The following is a 21415-nucleotide window of genomic DNA, read 5'->3' as shown; positions in this document are numbered from 1 at the left end:
CTGAAACTAGAACGAGAAGCACGCGGCTTCACAGGGTCCATTGTCCAGCTTGTTAGTCAAAGAACAGGAGCTTTTTCTGCAAGACCTCTGTGGTCCGGACACATTGCTCGCATACCAGAGAAACTCGCTCTCTCCCTGTGTGTGTGTGTGTGTGTGTGTGTGTGTTTTGTCTCAGGTGGCTAGACTCAGTCCAAGGCTGAGCCTCTTACAAAGCCATCATGCAAATATTAGTGTCAGTGAGAATGTGTGTGTGTGTTTTAATGTTGTTAGATTAAAGGCTTAAAGTATGATGGTATTAGTGTTGGCTAACAGGCACCGAACACCAAAGAGAGAGAGAGCTTGTGTTTGAGCTGTTTGCGTGTGTGTGTGTTTGAATGCAGTCATCACAACACAAGCCTGGTATCACTTTAATTCACTGATAAATACAAACACAAAAAAAATCACATGCAAGTCTGCATGAGGCACAGATCTAAATATGTACAATATAAAAGAGACACCTATGAAAGCAACGAGAAAAAAGGGATTACAATACGTGTAACGCAAATATAGGAAACATGCACTTGAAAACACAATTAGTTTACACGTATGGGCTCAGTCTCAGAGGCGTGATTAAGCCAGAGGAGCGGTCATTGACATTTTTTTTTATGAGGGGAAACAGAAGTTTCCTCTCCCAGTAAGAGTCATGATGTACAGTAGATAGTGTGAAAGTTACAGAAATATCTTTGGGAAACGAATGTTGATATATACTAACTGTACAGCCGGCTTATTTAGTTTAAAACAGGATATTTCAACAACAACAATACGTATAATAAGGAAACAACAAAACATTCAATTTACTATTTTAAATTCCGTATATTGTCCCTCTTGGCAGAATCTTAATTACATTGTGCCATCATGTACAAAAGTTGGGTAACAATTAAATATTGGACCAAGAGATGGACATACAGGCAGACAGTACTCCATTTGGCCTAAAACAAGGGCAACTTCATGTTTTTAAAATATCACAATCAACCCAAAAAGTTACAACATATAATCAACATTAATTACGATTGGTCCTCACATTTTCTTTCAAGACTTCCCAGCCTGAATTCTTAAGTGGATAAAAAAAAAAAAAACTTTGGATTAATGCAAACATGACAGCTTTCTGTTGGTGAGGAAAGGAGAGAGAGAGAGAGAGAGAGAGAGAGAGAGAGAGAGAGAGAGAGAGAGAGAGATACAGGCGCATCCTCACAACCAGGGGAAATGTATTAAAGCGCCGTGTGGGCTCTTGCTCTGAAAATATTCATATAATATCATAGTAAATGATGTGTTTGTGCAGTGCCCATGCTTGCGGTAAATTTGATTACCGAGCGGATGGATAGAATGGCTTCTTTTTTTTGTGAACAAGGGAATGCATCTTATATTTTTATGTCAATGACCGATGTGTAGCCATCCCACTGTAACACGCAGGAATGCGCATATTTCCATGCCAGTGTTACTGAAATCAATCAATCCACTTTCCTATCTCTGTGGCTGCAGCGACTCGGTTTTTCATGACTGTTTTATCAAAGCCGTGTAGCAGCACGTAGATTTCACTAGTCGGTGGACTGGTAAAAATGTTAGCAGATGGAATTCCTGTTTTAATTCAATGCTACAGTCACGTTCCTCAATAAATGCAGTCACAAGACTTTCATCACTGCATAATGTGTGCCCTATTAAGCATGCGTGTCTTTCCCTGCACACCATGTGAAATAAAATGGATTTGAAATTCTCTTTTTTTTTTGTTAATCAAAGAATTACAAACGTGCTGAATAGTGGAATTTAGTGGATTTGCTAATAGCAGGTCTCACTGGAATCGAATAAAATCCCCTTCTTTCAGTGAGTTATTTGTTTGTGCATGCATGTGTGCCGGATGAAAGCGCTTTCATTGTCAGCCAACCGGACAACCGGGCAGCCTAAAGGCATCTGGAACAGGGCTGTCGAGCTTACAGATGATCTTGTAAATCCCTTTCTTCCAGCAGGGGTCGCTGTCTCTCCCCGTCCAAATGGCCGAGTAAAACTCCCTCAGAGCAACGTCCGATACCTCGATAAACCTCTCCGGCACCTGCAGACAGGAGAGCGAATACTTTCACATTTACTTTAGAGAATCCCTCAATAGTCCGCCGAAATCCGCTGTTAAAACCACTGGCATTTCTTATCAGGAGCATGGGCTTTGGTGACGTCGTACTTTTTGACATCTGGTTGCCTACTGTTAATGGGGCGCGCGCGTGATTAAGGTTATTAATTACACCTGCGCTCGTCCTGCTGCATGACACCCGAGCAGAAGACTAATTAGCCAGTCAACTCAAAACACCTGTGTGGTGAAGCGAAGCTCTCTGAAGGCTGCACCTTTTTTTTCTGATTCAAAATGAGCTGGGTGAATTCTGTTTATAGCACTACAGAGGGGAGTTTGGCAACCTATTGCATTTTTGGCAAAAGCCTTAGACTTTGTGAGAGATATCACGATTTGGTACTTTTTTTTCCTAACAGTGTTCAATTTATTATCATGGAAAAACGTTATGTACGTTCTGAATTATTGCATATGTGGAGATTGATAACCACAGTCGTTAGGGGGTCACCACATGGCCGGTTAGCTCAGTTGGTTAGAGCGTGGTGCTAATAACGCCAAGGTCGCGGGTTCGATACCCGTACTGGCCAGTGATTTTGAAAAAAAAAAAGCAAAGCCGCATATCGCGGAGGGCAAAGTTTGGAGTCTCTCGGTCTTTGAAGCTGCGTAGAATTAATAATAACATTAGAATTCGCGTACGTTGTAATGCAATGGTGACGTTAATCACATTAAAGTGCAGACTGAGGGCCAAAGGAATTATATATGTCCTTACTATTTTACTACCATAATTGTTTATTCGATTTATGCCTGTACCATTATGATTGCGATGCAAATAATCTAATGCACATTGATGTAACTGTCGTATATTTCACTAAAAAGATAAAGAACTGCCCATAAATCAGTCTTGTAGCAGTCAACAAATCCCCCCCAAAATGTATGCATACCATTTATATGAAACAGGAGGCTCACAGATACCATCAGTGAGAAAAAGAATAGTTGGTTCAAAACAAAATAATAATAAAAGACATTTATTTCAGCAAAAAAATAAAATGTACATATCTGGCTTTCGTCACCCTGACAGTCCTGTAAGGTATCAAAGCATCCACCCGAGGACATGCTGCACGGGGACACCCTCTCCTCACCTGGTAGACGTTGCTTTTGTTGTAGTGCATGTTGAGAATGCGGTAAAGCTCCGTATCACGGCCCACTCGTAGGTGACTCTCCCTCCCCAGACGAGGTGCGCCCTCCCTGGATCGGACAGATGACATGGAATACTTGAAATTCATCCCATACGTGTGCCCACAGTATTCAACTGTCATAAGTATTACTTGCATCACTCTTTGACCATCCTCCGCATAAATCTTTTTCTAGGATTGCATTACGTTCAATAACAATCCAAGTGCTATTTTTCCCACCGGGTCAGAGCCTCGCGGACCGCCTGGCGGGCGAAGCGCTCCATCTGGATGTAGAAGAACTCTCTGAAGTTGCTGAACCATTTAATCATCTGGGAGGTCACACAGCGGTTAAACTAGACAGCAGGACGGGGAGACAGCAGGACAGGATGTGAGCAAGTGTGGACAGGCGGCCAAGGGGGGGGGGGTTACTACATGATTTCATATGACGCTGAGGATCAGATTACAGTAAAACACGGGGTTCAAAGACGGAGAGAAAATTTGTTTTGGTGCTTCATAAAGGAACGTGTTGCTCACGTTAATATTCTAATCAAATATGAGGAGATTTCTTTCTTTGGATTGTATTTGGTTTAGGAATTAAGCACCTTACAGAAATGTTGTTATCAACAGACATTCAAACAGAAATTACAGTAAAAAGACAGAGGGCTTTTTTTCCTTCAAAATGACATGTACATTTACCTTCAACTTTTTCACATCAAAGTAAAGCTGTTGACGTTTATCTTTTATTATTCACACTGAACTAATTTTCCTATTAATCATAAAGTTTGCTGTTACAGTGCAAAACATCTTCCCTCAATGTATTTGTTTGGTGATAAAATTATCCTTTAGATCAAATCATTTCAAGCGGTCCTTCCTCCACCTCCAGTCGCGCTCACTTTGCCCTCTCAAGGAGGGGGGGGGGGGGCACTCACCTTGACGTCGGGGAAGTAAGTCTTGAGCGTGTTGGAGCTGGGGTAGCGCGCGTAGAAGAACATGAGCTTGGCCTTCTTCAGATGGCAGGGAGACAAGCCCTCCTGGGTGTAAACATGAGGCCAGTTAAGGACACACACACACACATGTCCTTTAAAGACAAACACACACACACACACACACACATGAACACTCATGAACAAAGACATTCCCCTCCCGTGTTCCTCCCAACTTCGATGACAAAAGGATATTCCCCCAGCGGTCAGGTAGAGCTCTCCTCCGTCCATCCCCCCTCCTCCTCTCATCCCTCCGTCTCCCCTCATCCCCCTGTCTCTGCCCCCGTGAGCGTGGCGCGCGAGGGAGGGGTCGAGGTGGCCGAGCAGGGGGAGCGGCGGGAAAGACGGGTGAGATGACGGGTGAGCCGAGAACTCCAGGAAGGGGTCGGAGTTCAGGTAGTCCTTGCGGGACGGATGAAGGTGGGGCAGCTGGGCGTGGTGAAACGAGCGGGAGAAGAGCTGCTGCATGGAGTAGTGGAGGAGGGGGAGGGGCAGCGGCGGAGGAGGCGGGGGCGGTGGAGGGGGGGGCGCGGGGAAGGAAGAGGACGAAGAGGACGAGGACGAGGAGGACGGGTGGAAGGAGAGGTCCTTGGGCTGCGAAGCCGGGGGCAGGAGGGTGGGGTGAGACAGCGGAGGCGGGCGAGGTAGAGACGGGTGCTGGTGGGAGAGGTTCGGGTGGGAGGGGTTCAGGTGAGCAGGGAGGGGCGGGCCGAGGAGCGGTTGGGCTTTTCGCATGTCATGTGACCTTTGGGCCGCCGAAGGCATGGACAGATCCGAGGGTTCGGCGGGGCGTGGCGGCCCCGGAGGCGGGACGCCCCCGTTGCTCCTCCTCTGGACGGGCTTCTCTCTTCCTCCATCCTGCCTCCCCCCCGCCTTCCCCTCCTCATCTCTCACCTTATCCTCCCCTCGGCCACTTGTTAAAAGTCCCATCCACGCTTCCCTCTCCCTCCCGCCGTCGTTGCCGCCTTCGGACGGGAGGAAGGAGATGGCGGCCGGAGGAGAGGAGGGGGCGGCGTCCGTCATCTCGGTGTAGAGGCGGAGGACCCGGTCTATGACTCGGGCCACGGCGCTGCCCAGCTCCACCTTCAGCGCCTGGGCGAACTTCTGGCCTCCCTCCTCGCCCTCGTCTTCGATCCCTCCCTGCCAATCCCCCCTCACCAGCCCACCGCAGTCCAGCCACAACCCCGCCCCCTCCATCACGCCCTCCAGGTGCAGGCCTCCTCCTCTTCCTCTCTCTATCCTCCCCACGCTGTCTTTTGGGGTCTCCTCCCTCTGCTTGTGGAAGTTGTCGAAGGGGGAGACAGAGAGGAGTGAGAAAGTTTCCTTTTCCATCTCTCCGCCATCGATGTCCTCTTCATCATACATCCCTTCTGTGATGTCCTCCTCCTCCATCAGACCGCCGTCTTCTCCGTCTCCTCCTCTTCCGTTCCTGCACCTCATCTCCTTCTCCTCCTCCTCCTCCTCCTCAAGGTGCTTCTCCCCAAAAGCCCTCCACACCTTCTCCTGCAGGGCCTGCAGTCTCTCTCTCGCCTCCTCCAGCTGTTCCTTCAGCTCCTCCCTCTCTCTCCTCTTCCCCTCCTTCCCCCCCTCGCGCCCCCTGCCTCCCACCTCGGCCCCTCCATCTCTTGGTCGGCTCTCCAGCTTCATCCTCTTCACCTTCAAGAGGTCCTGACTCCACTCGGCGACGAGGGCGGCGTCGCCGTGCCTCTTCTTGACCCCCGGCGATCTGTCTCCTCCCTCCGTCGCCCCGTCCTCTCCTCCTTCCACCCCTTGCTCCGCCCGTCTCTCCCTCTCCCCTCCGTCCTCCTCCATGTCTCGGTCTTGCAGGTGTCTGTGTGTGCTCGGGTTGGTGTTGAGTTGACCTCCAATCCTCCTGGGGGCTCCACCTGGCTGGAGGAGGTGGTGGATGAGGGGGAATCCGGGAGGCCTGAATGCGGGTGGAGGGCGACCGGCAATGGGCTGAGGATGAACTCCAGGGAGATCAGTGGAGCTGTGAGTGGCAGCGAAAGCGTGCATCTGGGGAGCAGAGTCATCAAAAAGGTCCGTGGGGGAATCCATCACTGGAGAGAGAGGGAGGCGGGTAGAAGGAGACAAAATTACTGTTTTACTGTGGTGTTGCATAAAAACGGGGGGGGGGGGGGGAGGGGGAGAGGAAGGGCGATTTTTGCCACAAGACCCTGATACATTTAATTGGGTTCTGATCTCAGAATTTATAATAATAATCTTTCTATTAATCCAAAAGTGATCATTGTTATTATTAAATCGACAATAATCTAGAAATAAATCTTTATCTGACGTGACAACATGAGTTCCACCTAAACAACAGTAAATGATGTATTTTTACTTCGAATCAGAATACTTTTGTTATTTCAATGAGCGGACAACTGAATTAGTTCACTTTTTGAGAGGTTCAGAGACCTGCGTTCACCGAGCTGTCAAACGCAGCACACCATGTGACTGGCACGTGACTTCCGCTCATCTGGACTGCAAAACAGGTCAGCGGCCTACCACGGGCCTCGGCCACTTCCACTTCCAGCGACAATTGAGCCGTGACCTCCTTACACAGGGCTGCACAACGCAAAACACCGGGGCAGTTAAGAGCGAGTTCAGAAACAAGCCATTCAAAGGGTTTCTCTTTTCCCCTGCGTGGGTCCCTGACGCGTCTCAGGAGCAAAACCGCACATGGCAACAGGGAGAGAAGAGCCGGGGCGGGTTAGCATCCGGCTCACCATCTCGGTGACGCGTCGCCCGCTTCTCTTCAAAACCACTTCTCCCGTTTTCTTGCTACTTTCCGATAAAGCACAAACGGCATGAAAACACAAACGACAGGACGGAGGGGCACGACGCTGTAGGACGAGGACGTGATAACAACACAGTGTGAACATATTACACCACCTTTATGCTCTTTTTTTTTCTTCAAATTGCCAGAAAATGGCTTGAGTGGGTACTTCTGCATGGCCTCCCTACATCAACTGGAAACGCTTGTAATTGTAGAGAACGCCGCGTTTGTGAATAACACAATATCTCACTATTTAATCCTAACACATGTGCCCTTCTTTTTTTTGAGCCTCCTCGCCGTCCAGAAGCCCTTTTTCCTTCCTCTCTATTCCTCTCTTCCTCTCCTCTCTGTTATCAGTGCAGGCAGCTTGTTAAGTACTGTTTGATCGGAGTGTTTACTGTCAAACACTCATACACACGCGCACACACACACATTACACATCCACACAAAAGAAAAAAGAGAGGCTTGAGAGAGGGCTGACAATGGTCAATGGTCCTTGGGGAGTGAAAAAGAGTGAGAGTAGCATGTATATATGTGTGTGCGTGTGTGTGTGTGTGTTTGTGCGCGCGTGTTTATATGCCAGTGTGTGTGTGTGTGTGTGTGTGTGAACAGCAGTCCTACTTAGCATTGATAACAGCGCTAATCCACTTCAGATGGATACGCTACCGCTCACTGAACAGAACGATGGATGGATGATAAATGGACAGATGTAAGGACAGACTAAAAGAGGTGGACCAGACAAAATGTGAACACAGACGCTCTTTAGCATTTTAGGCTTTGCTTGACCGTCAATGGTTAGAACTAAAGCTGATTAGATGGAAAGATGAATAGATTTATTGATAGATAGATACGATAAATGGATTTATAGAAAGATAGATAGATAGATAGATAGATAGATAGATAGATAGATAGATAGATAGATAGATAGATAGATAGATAGATAGATAGATAGATAGATAGATAGATAGATAGATAGATAGATAGATAGATAGATAGATAGATAGATAGATAGATGAATGGATGGATGGATGGATGGATGGACAGATGGATGGATAGATTAATAGACCAGTGCTTAGGTCCCTCGGTCCAACATGAAGAGAATAATCCTACTATAAATAGATAAATATCAATTATTCAAATGCCCTGTCCTCTCTTTAATACAGCCCAGATGGCAAACCAGCCAATGCGCTTATATCAGGGACAGATTAGCTTTTCAAAGCCAGCGGAAAGCTGCATAAAATATGAACACCGAGCAATGAAAATGAAAGTAACCACTAGATTAGACCTCAGAAGGGTACTGGTAGACGGCTGTAGGTGTTACTGGGAAAACTGACAACACAGGGAACTCCCCACTGGTAGCCCATTACTGTAACTAATGCATATTTGTAAAAGTGCCATTTGGGTGTATTGGTTATTGTTAACAGGTTATCTCTATATGTCTCAAATGTTAGGCCTCCCGCCCTATTTGCGTTCAAGCAGTTGATATTTCAAAATATAATTTTGGTCAAGCTATCGTTTTGCCGGCCTACGGACTGTGTGTTTTAGCCAGATCTAAAATTCCTCAAATCTAACTTTCAAATGAACGTCGGAGCATTATTTGTGTCAGTGTTTTTTTTTTAAATTTTTCTGAGTTGTTTTATTATCATCATATTATAATTTTAAACATATATATATATATATAAATATATATTTTCTTGCCAAAGATTCATCTATCGATTTATCAACATATGTATCCATCTATATATTAATTTATTATTCTATTTAAATGTATGGATCCATCTCTCCATCATCTACGCTAGTAGAAATAATATTACTTTGAATAATTTATATAATGTGCGCGAGCTGTCAGTTTATCAGTGCGTGTACGCGCGCACGCTCCCGCGCTGCGTCCTGTCACTAATTGGCAGCGATGGACTAATGTCGCAGCACGAAAGGGAAAACGACAACCGAAATGAAACACACACACACACGTCGCTTACTCGACGTGTAAACTGTTCAACAATATGTCGCGTTTGTAAGTTTAAAAAAAAAAAATGAACTCACTCTCGGTGCACAGAGAAGAGCTCCAGCGGTGCCCCCCCTGGCCCCCCACCCACCCTCCCTCCCCCTCCGAAGCGTTCCACTCCAGCGGCCGCTCCTAGGCGCTCTGCCTCGGTCTCCTCTCTTCCGCTGGCACCCGGCGGGCCTCGGACATCGGTTCTGGCGGAAGAAAAAAAAAACCAAAACAACAACCGGCGACTTTCCCGTCTCTCTCCTGTTCCCCCGCGCTCTTTTTTATTTGTCCTTTGTTTTCCTCTCACTCATCCGCCGCCTCCTCTTTACTCTGTAGTTGTGTCACTGTGCAGGTTTCTCTCCCCCCCCCCCACCCCACCCCTCCTCACCCCCTCCCCCCTCTTCACCCTCCCTCGCAGATCCATCTATCTATGGCTGGCATCGTCTCTCACGCACTGCTCCCGGGTGTGGAGCCGCGGTGGGCGGGCGGCCGGGCTCGAGAGCTGGCCACTCGACGGTCCGGTCCCTCCCATGTTGGCATGACCTCCCGTACGTGCACGCACACGCGCGCGCGCACGCACGCGCGCACACACGCACACAGACCAGAGAGGGTGGTTCAACAGTTTAGAAGTAACGGATTACTAAATAACGTCAGTGTCCTTTTTTGAGCACGCACGATGGCTACGGTGACTGAGACTGAGGAGTCTGACTTTTCGTAAAAGTCGAACAAAGTGGTGGATGCTGAAACCATTACGTACCTTCACTTGTTCTAGTACATTCTCAGCTTCACAGTGAGGGTCAGAGTAAGAGTCAGGACATTCATTAACAGTTTTATCTCACCACAGGATTTTTTTTTTTTTTCAAAAGCAAAGAAACAGGAAACGGCTTTCAATTGATACACAGAAAAATTGACACTCAAATTAACACTATTGGAGTTAATTTTAACACGTTTAAAGTGTTCCATGGGGTCCCCACTCCAGTGTCAATGAAACACTTTTACAGAGTTAATTTTAACTCTCATATAGTTGAAATGTAACAATACCCAAGCAACAACACCAGTGGGTAGTGAGTTAAATTGACTCTGTGAGATTCAATTTGAACTCTAAGCTGGTGTTTATATTATCCCAATCTTGTCAGTGTTAAATCAACACTCCACGAAGTGTTAACAATTTAACTCGGAATAAGTTCTCGGAATAAATAATTTTGCCCAGGGAGCAATTCAGAGCTCAGGGCCACTTTGACATGGAACATGGGTAAGCCAGGGTTCGAACCAACAACACTAAGGTTCCTGAATCCTTGCACCATATTACATGGAGTTAAGCCTGAAACCAAGAACTGTGACACTGTACAGTTACATTTCAATCCTATCAAAGAGTTTATTTAACTCTACTAAGTGTTGCAAATGAATCTGAATGATCTTGAAACTGGATAATGACTCCAGCTCTTTCGTACAGTTGACTCTGTAAGAGTTGAATCAACTTTTTGCAGTGTGATTTCAACTCTGCAACTTCAACACTTTTGCCTGACACCGGGAGAATTAACTCTTAGGAATTTTGCTGTGTACTTTCCTCCCACACAGCAAAATTCTAGCAAACCAAACTTTGCTACGTACTGTAGTGCATGGATTGGAGAGGCAAGGGTGGCGGTTCAAACACTGGCTGCTCCATGTTCCATGTACCAAGTGTCTTTGAGCAAAACACCTGCTCCCCGGGCCAAAATGTTGAGGATGTGGATAAAAATGTCATGTAATATATTTAACACTGAGCAGATTTATTTTTTAAACACTTATTCTGAGTTAAATTGTTAACACTTAGTTGATTTAACACTGACAAGATTGGGACAATATAAACACCAGCTTAGAGTTTAAATTGAATCTCACAGAGTTAATTCAACTCACTACCCACTGGTGTTGTTGCTTGGGTATTGTTACATTTCAACTATATAACATTAACTCTCGGAAATTTGCTGTGCATAAAAAGCTGATTTAAAAAAAAGATAATGTTAAATGAGTTCATACTGATCTTTCTAAGTCATATTGTTGAAATTTAACCATATGATGGATATTTGAAATTAAACAGCAATCTGCGACCCAGTTTGCATGTGACATGTAAATGGACAAAATTTGGAAAGGACAGAGGAATATTCCCGCACTGGTTTACCTCAGCCATGTCGCTTTGCTCGCACAGAGATATAGCACCCAGAAAAACATGTCTGCAGATGCCTGACCTTGGACAGTAATCTACCTGTTGCTGACAGTAATCTAACCCTCCAAACAGAGAGCGGTGCGAACGTTATCTCTTTTTGAGAAGAATGTATTTTTTTCATCCTCCCCCCCCAAAAAAAACATTCCATCTCCAACTTCTCTGTCTGTCTCATCTCATTTCTGTCCTTTTCTACTTCTGATTAAATATGGTTGGGCGCTGACTGAAAGGTCACAGTCGTTATGGAAACGAGGCTGGTAACAAAAGCTGGACACGCGGGCACGGCGTGGAGAGAAAAAAAAGGGAGAGGTGTCTGAATAAACACGCAGAGGAGAGGAGAGGGCAGGAAAAGAGAGAAAGTGAGTTCACTCTGAATAAATAAAAACACATTCAGAGGGAGAAGGGCGAGAGACGGTCGTGGAATGATGGCTCCACCTGCAATAATAAATAACAAAAGATAATACCAGGGTTTTGTAATTCTGGGAGGCAGAAGTGTGCGTGTTTGTGTTGTGTGTGTGCACGTTGGACGGAGTGGCACACTGGGAGAATACAATTGAGAGATAATACACGGATCTGCTGCACAGGCCGGAGAATACTGAAAAGGACTAAATTGTTCACAGAAAAGCCTCCCAAAAATCCTAAAATTGTGCGTGTGTGTGTGTGTGTGTGTGTCATTGAGTGAGTGTGATCACGTCATCTCTTTCAGGGCTCACATTATGTTAACCACTTAGACCAACATCAAACCCTCTCACACACACACACACACACACACACACACACACACACTTCAGTGCAAGCATGAAGGTGCCAGACATATAAATAGGACGTCCCAGAGCGAGAGACATAAAGATAAAGGGACTGACGTGGAGATAGAGAGAGAGAGAGAGAGAGAGAAATTATAAATTCAAAAGGGAGACGGGTGAGAAAAGGGATGGGGAGGAGTGAAGTGAAAAGCCGAAAGAGGGCAAGAACAGTAGGAGGGGAGGAGGGGGGAGGACGGATAGATGTGAAAGGATCAATAGATGGCATAAAGTGTATGTTCATTGATTTCTGTACAGGGAGAGGGAGCAATGGGGTGAGAGGGAGGGGGAACGAGGGGGGGGGGGGTGATTGAAAAAGTGGGGAGCGGAGAGAAGCATGAACAGGGGGGGGGGGGGGGTCATAAAGAGGAAGCAATGAACAAGTCTGAGCCCCACCATAAGGCGAGGGAGTGTGGGAGTTATGGAGGCCTAATTTAAGCTGCATCAATCAATACATTCATATGAACGCTGGGTCAGATGACCCAGTCTAATGGGAAAGGGGTCAAACCCACACAGAATGATCTCCAGCCCTGTACAGTTACGCTCAGGTCTCAAATGTCTCCTACTAAATGACATTCCTATGCAACTGAAACGCTCTCTCGTGGAGGCTCATCTACATTTCGAACCCATAAATATGTGGTAATCTCCCGTATGTCCTGTTGGATCCAACATGAATTACATAATCATTTGATCATGTCTCAGATATTCTCATTTTCAGTCCATGAATCAGTCCCCATGTGTCAAAAAACATTGGATCTAACACATTCCCAAAATGCAACTCGAGGGCCACTTCTTGCCCCTCAAAATAACCATGGCGACATCATTATTTGTTGACTTTGTTCTTTAATTGTTTTCCTGTACTAGGTGTTGATTTGCTTCATAGTAGCAGAATTTAGTTGTAACCCGCAACAATAGGCGGCCCCATGTGAAGTGAACAAGACCTACATGACATACGTCAAGACTTACAGTACCGGTGAGAAGGTCAGGTTGTAAAGGAGCACATGGGGGGACGGACGGACAGGCAGACAGAGAACGCGTTGGTGTGTGTGTGTGTTTGTGTATGTGTGTGTGTGTTTGTGTGTGTGTGTGTGTGCGAGGGAGATGGGAGTGCGAGAGACAGAAGTGTACTCAAATAGCTCAGGGCAAGGTGACACAGACAAACGAATGGACACAGAGGCATAACAAGCTCATAGAGGGGGGATAGTGTGTGTGTGTGTGTGTGTGTGTGTGTGTGTGTGTGTGTGTGTGTTAGAGAATGAGAGAAAAGGGAAGAGACGGAGGGGGCGGAACGGGTGAGAGGGATAGAGGAAGTTGAGGGAACAAAAACAAAAACAGGGAGAGAGTAGAAGAGAGAGTGTGTGTGTGTGTGTGTGTGTCTGTGTGTGGACAGCCGAAGGTGTCAGAGTGTGCTGTTTGGCTTAATGATGACCCACTGGGCATGTAGGTCATAACGGTCCGTGTCTCAAAGCCACGAATGTATGCCTGTGTGCGTCCATTAGTGTGTGTGTGTGTGGTTGTACGCGTGTGTGAAAATAGAAACTCACTAGACACACGCATGTAAAGTGGATCTCTTAGCATGCGTTTTAAGAGTGTGTTTGGTCAGAGGTTGGAGAAGCAGTTTTTCTCGCCAGTAGAACTCAATAGATACTTACACACACACACACACACACACACACACACACACACATATTACAAACACACACAGGCTTTTTTTCACCCACACAGGCTGCAAAGCCAGTTTTTGGCATACACACACCAACAGCTGCCCTGCTTGTCATACATGCACATGCAATGCACCATGCGTGGCACTAAATTATGCACAAACACACACACACACACGTCTTTCTTTTGATCTCTCATGACAACACACACATTCGCTAGTTCGCTTAAACACACACACACACACACACACACACACACACACACAGGGGGAAGCTATTATGCTCTCAGGCTGGAGTGTTTTGATGGTATAATTGCAGTGACCAGTGAGGAGAAAGAGACAGAGAGAGGGATGGAAAGAGGGATGGGGATGGAGGGAGAGAAAAAAAGAGGAGAGTGCTGACACTCTCAGCATGCTAATGCTGCGAGGCTCTACCCCCCCGCACCCTCTTTGCACACGCACACACACACACACACACCCTCCACCAGATTTCATCCCTCCCTCCATCCGTCTCTTTGTCTCTCCATCTTCCTCTCCATCTCACATCCTCTGCTTTTCACAGGTGCAGCACTAGAAAGCGGGAGAGATGGAGGGAAAGGTAGAGAGGTGGAGAGATGAGAGGAAAAGAGGGGTGTATAACAGGATGGAGTAATGTTATCTCTCGCTTTTCTCTGCCATCCCTCCATCCTCTTCAAGCTCCCCACAATGTTCAAAACAAAGCAAGCGAGGAAAAAAAAAAGCGGCAGGATGAAAATAGAGGAAGAGGGAGGGTCAGTTTTTCCATCCCCCTAACAATGGAGGGATGATCTGTGCTTATCCTCTAATCACGTCCCCCTCTTTTTTTCCCCCCGTCCTCCGTCCTCTCTGTTATCTCTCGCTCCCCGCCACCCCTCTTTTTCTCATCTGGTGGTAGAAAGGGTAGCCTTTTCCTCACGCCGGCCTGCCTTTTATTGTCGCCTCTCCCATCTGTTTGTCTCCCATCCCTGTCTCTCCTCTCCAGAGAAGGGATTCTGCTGCATGCCACTGATCTCTTCCCCCTTTTCCCCGCCTCTCCTTTACATCCCCACTTCCTCTCCCCCTCAACAACCTCCGCTCATTTGCTCAGAAAGTTGAAAGTAAGAAAAACTTTCAAAGGAGGCTGGTTTTATTCTGGAGGATTTCATTTAAAAGAGCACGTTGAAAAGCCGGCAGAAGAAATACAAAAAACTAACTGGTCTATTGGGGATAAGGCGTATGAGATTGTGAAAATAAAACAATTACCGCTCAAATGTATCTTGACCGGTCTTTAAGCTTGGGCCATAGGAGGAAAAATAAAGTGACAAGTAATCGGGGGAAATAAAGGACATGTATAACAAAATGAAATAACTACCAGTAACAGCAGCTCTGACAGCGATGTTTGTGATGTTATGAGTAGTATCCACACCACCTTTTCACCTGTCCACTTAAAAGCACTGGAGGGCTGTCTTTCTGCAGCACATTTAGGGTTGTGTAACACAAAGAATAAAAACACACACACACACACACACACAATAAGTAGCATCGGAAATCTGTATCAGCAGCCCGACGGGTCGCTACAGCTGCTTTGCTGCGGAAACTGCTCTGCTGAGAGAGACCCAATGTGAGATGTAGCCGCCTTCGGGGCGGACGAGCCGGTGCAACGAGGAGTCTGCGCGATGCGGCCTCGCGTCCCACAGCGACCCTCGGAGGTACTGTCACGCTACTGCAAGCCTTTTTAAACCCGCCACAGAATTAACCACAGAATTACAGAAACTGTGAAACGATAGAACTATTTGAAAATACGACTGGAAAATAGCACCTCCAACAGAAAATGTCTAGCCCATTTTTAAACAGAAGGTCCAGAGCTGTAAGGCACCAATCAGTTGATCCTGATTTGACGGTTGTGGTGAGGCTTAAATATCCCAGCCGTGTGACTACTGTATTAACCATTTGATTTTATAATCCTCCTGAGAGTCCTGCAGCAAACTACCCGTCCCTTCTACACTTCACCCTCAAGAAAACATATCTTACAGCCTTTAATTCAATTAATTTTTATTAATCATAACATCAATTTTGCAAAAGGCAAACTATTTAACAAGATAACATTATAAAAGGAGGGTAAAAATCAGACAAGAGGATTGGAAGGATTATTTATCCATTCAAATTATTTTAGATTAGCTAATCACATTTTTTACTGTAGCAGTGAGATGTGTAGTGCGTACCTCAGGAGTGTGTGTGTGTGTATGTCACAACACCTGAGCTTCTTTGTCTTTCAGCTGTCCTTCTGTGTGTGTGAACAGTGCACACACAAGTGTGCCTCTACGGGTCCTGTGCACGTGTGTGTGTGGGAGTGGGAGTGTGTGTGGGTGAGGAGTGCCTGTCCACCAACATCTCAGTGTGCTTTAAATACTGTGCTGTCCTTCTCATCACAGACTCCCTGCGTACCGGGTCTTGGTCTCCTGGACAGATGGACAGAGAGGAAGACAATGATGATTATTTCTCATTATAATTGTCTGGTAATGATAGTGTCCTGTCCAGTGGAGAGAAAGTTTTTTACTTAAAACATGTAATTATCAAAAAGTGTAAACAGCAGCGCGGAAAAAAAACAAAACAAATCCTTTTGCAGAGATAATGTCCACTGACACCTGTGGGAATTGAACCCACGCCCCCGGAGAGTCTGCAGCCTAAACACAGCACCTCGTTGCAGTACTCAGATAATTCATTGGGGAAGGTGGGTCAATGTTTCCACAAGCCCAAAATAGATGTGGGACACTGGGAAGGCACAAAGTAACCATAGATTACCCATTAGAGGGCTGTCACATGTTAGCACGGTACACACATACTTATTTTAGCTGTGGAGCTCCTTTAGATCCGTGCATGACTGAGTCTGTTCTAACACCAGAAGGTCCACGGTTAGTTCAATTGATTGTGTGTGTGTGTGTGTGTGTGTGTGTGTACTTTTCCTTTTAGGTAGATCAACATATACAAACATAGGTACTGGGCCATTGCTGACCTGAATACTTTAGCACCGACCTATCACCTCACCCTGTACTCCAGTGATCAGGATATCCACCGCCGTCCTGTACCCACAAATGGCTGAACTAAACTCTCCCTCCTTCTCCTTCTCCATCGCAGCTGTTAGCTCAGTGGATGCTTGGTTTAAGTAAGCAACGTCCTCTCCGTCCAGACTGGTAGGCGGCAGTGAGAACAACTCTGAGTGGTCACCGGAAAAACTGGATTTATCTGAAATGGAGGGAGGGACAGGAGCATGAGATGTAATTTACCAGAAATGAAAACATTTACGACGGCAGTTTTAACACCACTCACTATCTGAAAACTCACGGGGGGGGGGGGGGGGGGGGATAAGGACAAGAATGGCTGGTTGCTATTTGTGACTAGACACCAAAGAGGCGTGGCTGTTGAAGTCTGTATATTACATTCTAATATGGGTTCCCATCCCCATGTATCTTCACCTTGTTTATAGCAGGGATCAAAGACAGCCAAATCATTGTCTGTCAGAGGAGGCGGCCCTTCCTCTTTTGGCAATGGTACTTGCTCTTCGGCCAAAGAGTCGAACAGTGAATCGAATTCTTCCTGGGACTCTTGTGATTGGAGGTTTATGGCTGTGCTTCGGTCGGGAGACGGAACTGTAGGTGGTAAACATGGAGCAAAAGGACAGATCAAGATAATTAAAGAAATAAAAGCACACGTCATGGTTAAACACGGGCTGTTTATTTCATTGACCACTCCGTACCTCCGTCGTCCAGCTCTGTATCGCTCGGCTCCTCTTCTTCTTGTTCTTCTCTCGGAGAGCCTCCCATCTCGCTGTAAGCCTCAGTCGCCACCTCCGGTTCTACTACATCTAATCCCAGGTTGGTGCCCAGGTCCTGGGGTAAGGTGGGAGCTTCCCTTCCCTCCTCCTCCTCGGCTGGTTCGCAGTCCGAGTCCCTCCGCTTGGGGAGGGGGATGAGAGGGGGCGGCAGAGGCCCAGTGGAGGACAGAGGAGCGGCATCCAGAGGCCTTGTGACTTCACCACCCTGAGAACAGGGAGGGAGAAAGAGAGGGCAAACGTGGTGGAGGTATGAATAGAGCAGGAGGCGTAGGTGGATAGAGGCCACATGAAAAGGAATCCTGTGGCACTATGACACCTTGGTCTGGCTGTCATGTTTTGTGTTACATAATCTATCTGATTCACTTCCTATAGACATGTGTGTGTGTGAGCGAGTCTCACTCTGAAGAAGTCCTTGAGCTGTGGACTATTGTAGAGGGCAGGTATGCTGGTAGTAAACAGAAGCATGGCCTCGGTAGCATTCTTTCTCTCTTCGATCACGGCCTCATCAAACCGCCCTGAAAACAGAGGCAGAAGATTTAACAACGACTTGGTGCCTGAGGATGCTAGAACAACAAACACAACAGATGGAAGATCAACCGCTTGATCTCACAATGTTTCTTTTTCGGGGAGACTTTGTAGATGCGCTTGATCAAATGTATTATAATTTGTCTTGCTATAGTTGGCTGAATTTTTGGGGACGTCTCCCATCAAGTGAGATTTTGCATGGGCTTTGGGACCACAGTTTGGCATTCGAATCAACTGTGTTGCTACATTTTGCAGTTGTGAGTCGGTACCCGCCAAAAAAAGAGGTAACAGGCCGAGGGGAAATGTCACCAGAGTCATGACGACAAAAGTCCTCTCCGCCCAGAAACGACTGAAGGACACAGGACAGGATAATTGCTCAGGGAAGCTACAAATTCAGCCTGAGAAAACGACAGTTGGGTTAAATTATTACCTCTGACGTGAAAACATACGTAATGAATTAATCCAGATATTTGTCTAGCTCCTTGCAGCAAACCAAACGACCCAGTTGGTATTTGCGCTGCAACGTATCACCATTTTTACGCTTCGTACCGAATACTTGTGCGCGGGGAAAAGATGGAAACTCCTCCTCTCTTCTGAACAGGTTCCTGTGAGTGTAGGCCAACTCCCCATGGAGCTTCTTCAGCTCTGAGAACCTCCTCCACACGACCACCTCCTTCACATCTTCCGGATGGCGCTTGGACACAAACTACACACCACACAGGACACATTGTTATACATTACATGTTTAACATGAAGTGGCACATTAGCTTTTTGAAAGTCTGTTATAAAATAAAGGGGGATGATACGCTTTTTAATTTATACAAAAGTGCAATTATTTATCTGCAGACAAGGGCTCAAATATTTACAAGAAGTCATGGATCGGTTGTTTTGTGGGTATGTGTATACATTACAAAGCAAGGTGAAAAACAATATGATGCCCGTATTTCGTATACAAATAGAAGGCAGGTTGATAAAGATATGATCTTCATATTGATTTGCGCATGCGTATGAGACCGTGGAGCGTGAGTGTGGTCATGGGGGGGGGGGCAACACAAGAACCGAATCACAAGGTGGCTCCCACATGAGTGCCTCAAATGAAAGGCTTACTGTGTACTTATCCGTGTGCCTGCGGAGTCTTTTGTTTCTGTGTTTGAGTGGAAACGTTACACATAACACTGGCTTTATTGTGTCATAACCGAATAGTGTGTAACACAAAGTGTGACTAAAGAGCACAACAGACCAATCGATGTTTGTGTGGAGCAGAACGTGAAGAGAATTAGCCCAACAGGTGGTTAATATTGAAACCATGAATAAAGTGACAACATAGGTTGCCGGCTAGTATTGTAAGGAGAGTTAAAGAGTGTACACCGACCCTTGCTGTCACTTTGTACTCGGTGTGTCCCTTCTCGTGTGTGCGTGGGTCAGTGACGGTGAAAAAACGGTAGTATTCATCTTTGGGTTTTCGTGACATGTCCGTTGTCGGTGGAGAAAGAAAAGAACAGCGTGTTTCAGAGGCACAAAACACAACTGGAAATGGTGTAGCTGCTCTGTTGTGATCCTTTGGTCCCGCCCCTGCGCTCACTTCCGGGTTAGTGACGTGTTTAAATGCGTGATTACGTTTATTTGCGTCAAGTTCAACTTGTTTTACTTTTTTATATTGTTTGTATGTATCCCTCACTACTAAAATAGTAGAAGAAACATGTTTGGGTGTATGTACATATTTTTTAATTGTCTTTATTTTGAAAAGATTTACATTTTATAATATCGACTAAATTGTCTTTTTAAACATAATTATGCAAATAATACAATAATTTCCATTTTGGAAATCGTCAGAGTAACATCGGACTTGCATATATTTGTTCTGTTGTGTTTTTATAATTCAAGCGTTATTGGAATTAGGAGTTTGTCTTTCAAACCATAGTCATTATAATAATGTTGATAATAATAATATTAGCGATAATAATAATATATTTTATTTGTATAGAGTTTTTCATGGAACTCAAAGACACTTTACATTAAAATATCAAAAACAAAGCTAAACACTAAAAACAAATATAACCCAATTGTATTTACATTTTGATAGCTATTTCACATAGTGTACTAATAAGCATTGCAACCTGACACATATAATTTCTTGTTGGAATGAGGTATGATAACCCCATTTAAATATTTCACAAATGGATGGACCTAACCTCAAAATGCTTGTAAAATGCCACATGGAATTGTTTTGGTACAGAGAGTTGAGGCTAAACCATCAATTACATCCTGATGGTGTGTAATATAAAAACAATGCTTAATTAGAATGGAAGTTGAGGGTGATGAAAATGTGTCAAATGTATCATAATGTATCATCATCAGTGTTGTCTTTGCACTTAAACCTTTATTATCACTGTAAGAATCATTGAAATACTGAAGGGGGCACCAAAGATTCATAGTATTTACACAAGTGTACAAGGAACTTAACTGACATAAACACAATTTTAAATCAATGTTTGATGCCTTTTTGAGAAATTAATTGCTTTTCATATTTTCCCTGGGTCATAGATGTTAATTTAAGAAACCAACACAATGGTCTCAGCCGTACCCTGTTGGAGACAATACAACAAAGAGAGCGACTACAGACAATAGTGTAATGCTGAGGAAGTTCCAGCTGTGCGCGCCCCTTTCCCATTACACAATCGCTTTGAAATCAGAAGACCTAACGCTATTTATTTTGTTTGATTTCAAGGGCCATTTTGGGTATTAAAATGGTTTAACCATTCAGAAGATCCTGTTATCAATGCTCCATATTATGTTAAAAGCATCTTGAGGCCATAAACGAGAGCCTGAGTGAGAGTTTATACCCTACAGACTCAAAGGTCACTGGTGCTGCTTTCTTTTCCGGTAATTGCCTCTTAAATTGATGGGAACACGTGTAACACGTTAATGTGTGTTCAGGCTATATGGTTTTTATCTACACGTGGTGGAAGTACTTTCACTCAACTAGTGTTCTGAAATACTATGTCAAAGTACTTGTACATTAATGTATGCTTTGCAGATTATTAATACTAAATATGATTCACAAAGAATTCAATAATAACTCTAAAAATTCACTAGCTACACTTAGCTGAATATACAGTAATTTAACATTGAAGTGTTGAACAAGTTAAATGATAAGATTACAATTAAATAATACACAGTATTCTGAAGAGATTACTTGTTTTGTACTTACATTTACCGTAAATACCAGTCCGAAGTGAACTTTTGCAGACAGATGAAGACACATTTTAGGTCACTATTATATGCTTGGATCCATCGACCTCTGAGTTATGGGCCCAGCACTCTTCCCCTGTGCTACCGTGCTCATAGACGTTGTCAGGGCATAAGTAGTATTGCACCAGTGAAC

General features: G+C 45.2%; 2 protein-coding genes and 1 non-coding gene across 5 annotated transcripts; 1 reads left to right on the top strand and 2 right to left on the bottom strand.

Annotated features, from left to right (window-relative positions):
- Nucleotides 1-394: 394 nt before the first annotated feature.
- On the bottom strand, nucleotides 395-9378 carry prox3 (prospero homeobox 3). 2 transcript variants are annotated; one of them, XM_062561266.1, is made up of 6 exons: nucleotides 9067-9378; nucleotides 4440-6304; nucleotides 4191-4304; nucleotides 3502-3614; nucleotides 3229-3334; nucleotides 395-2083 (listed from the first exon to the last, which is right to left on the bottom strand). In XM_062561266.1, coding segments are annotated over exons 1-6 (2373 nt in total). In that variant the 5' UTR covers nucleotides 9068-9378; the 3' UTR covers nucleotides 395-1909. The 2 variants fall into 2 exon arrangements, with proteins under 2 accessions (XP_062417250.1, XP_037336299.2); XM_037480402.2 differs by having other exon boundaries at nucleotides 4191-4298.
- trnai-aau (transfer RNA isoleucine (anticodon AAU)) lies at nucleotides 2603-2676 on the top strand. Its single transcript has one exon. It is a non-coding gene; the product is annotated as a tRNA-Ile (tRNA).
- Nucleotides 9379-15720: 6342 nt separating the features above from the next.
- On the bottom strand, nucleotides 15721-21415 carry snx15 (sorting nexin 15). 2 transcript variants are annotated; one of them, XM_037480899.2, is made up of 7 exons: nucleotides 21242-21415; nucleotides 18580-18736; nucleotides 17905-18020; nucleotides 17428-17710; nucleotides 17147-17320; nucleotides 16719-16916; nucleotides 15721-16132 (listed from the first exon to the last, which is right to left on the bottom strand). In XM_037480899.2, the coding sequence occupies exons 1-7, from the start codon at nucleotides 21293-21295 to the stop codon at nucleotides 15993-15995; spliced, it is 1122 nt and encodes a 373-aa protein (XP_037336796.2). In that variant the 5' UTR covers nucleotides 21296-21415; the 3' UTR covers nucleotides 15721-15992. The 2 variants fall into 2 exon arrangements, with proteins under 2 accessions (XP_037336796.2, XP_037336795.2); XM_037480898.2 differs by lacking the exon at nucleotides 21242-21415 and adding an exon at nucleotides 19403-19668 and having other exon boundaries at nucleotides 15722-16132.

Source organism: Pungitius pungitius, chromosome 1, assembly GCF_949316345.1.
Source record: "Pungitius pungitius chromosome 1, fPunPun2.1, whole genome shotgun sequence".
NCBI lineage: Eukaryota > Metazoa > Chordata > Actinopteri > Perciformes > Gasterosteidae > Pungitius > Pungitius pungitius.
This window is presented reverse-complemented; position numbering and strand designations above follow the sequence as displayed.

Coding starts and splice junctions, on each gene's coding strand:
- prox3 (XM_062561266.1), bottom strand. Junction 3,615..4,190: donor CTTACTTCCCCGACGTCAAG/GTGAGTGCCCCC, acceptor CCTGCTGTCTAG/TTTAACCGCTGTGTGACCTC. Junction 2,084..3,228: donor ACAAAAGCAACGTCTACCAG/GTGAGGAGAGGG, acceptor TCCTGTCTGCAG/GTGCCGGAGAGGTTTATCGA.
- snx15 (XM_037480898.2), bottom strand. CDS start 19,501: ATGTCACGAAAACCCAAAGATGAATACTACCGTTTTTTCACCGTCACT. Junction 16,917..17,146: donor TGATCCCTGCTATAAACAAG/GTGAAGATACAT, acceptor CCTCCATTTCAG/ATAAATCCAGTTTTTCCGGT. Junction 16,133..16,718: donor CCTGATCACTGGAGTACAGG/GTGAGGTGATAG, acceptor CCATCTGTCCAG/GAGACCAAGACCCGGTACGC.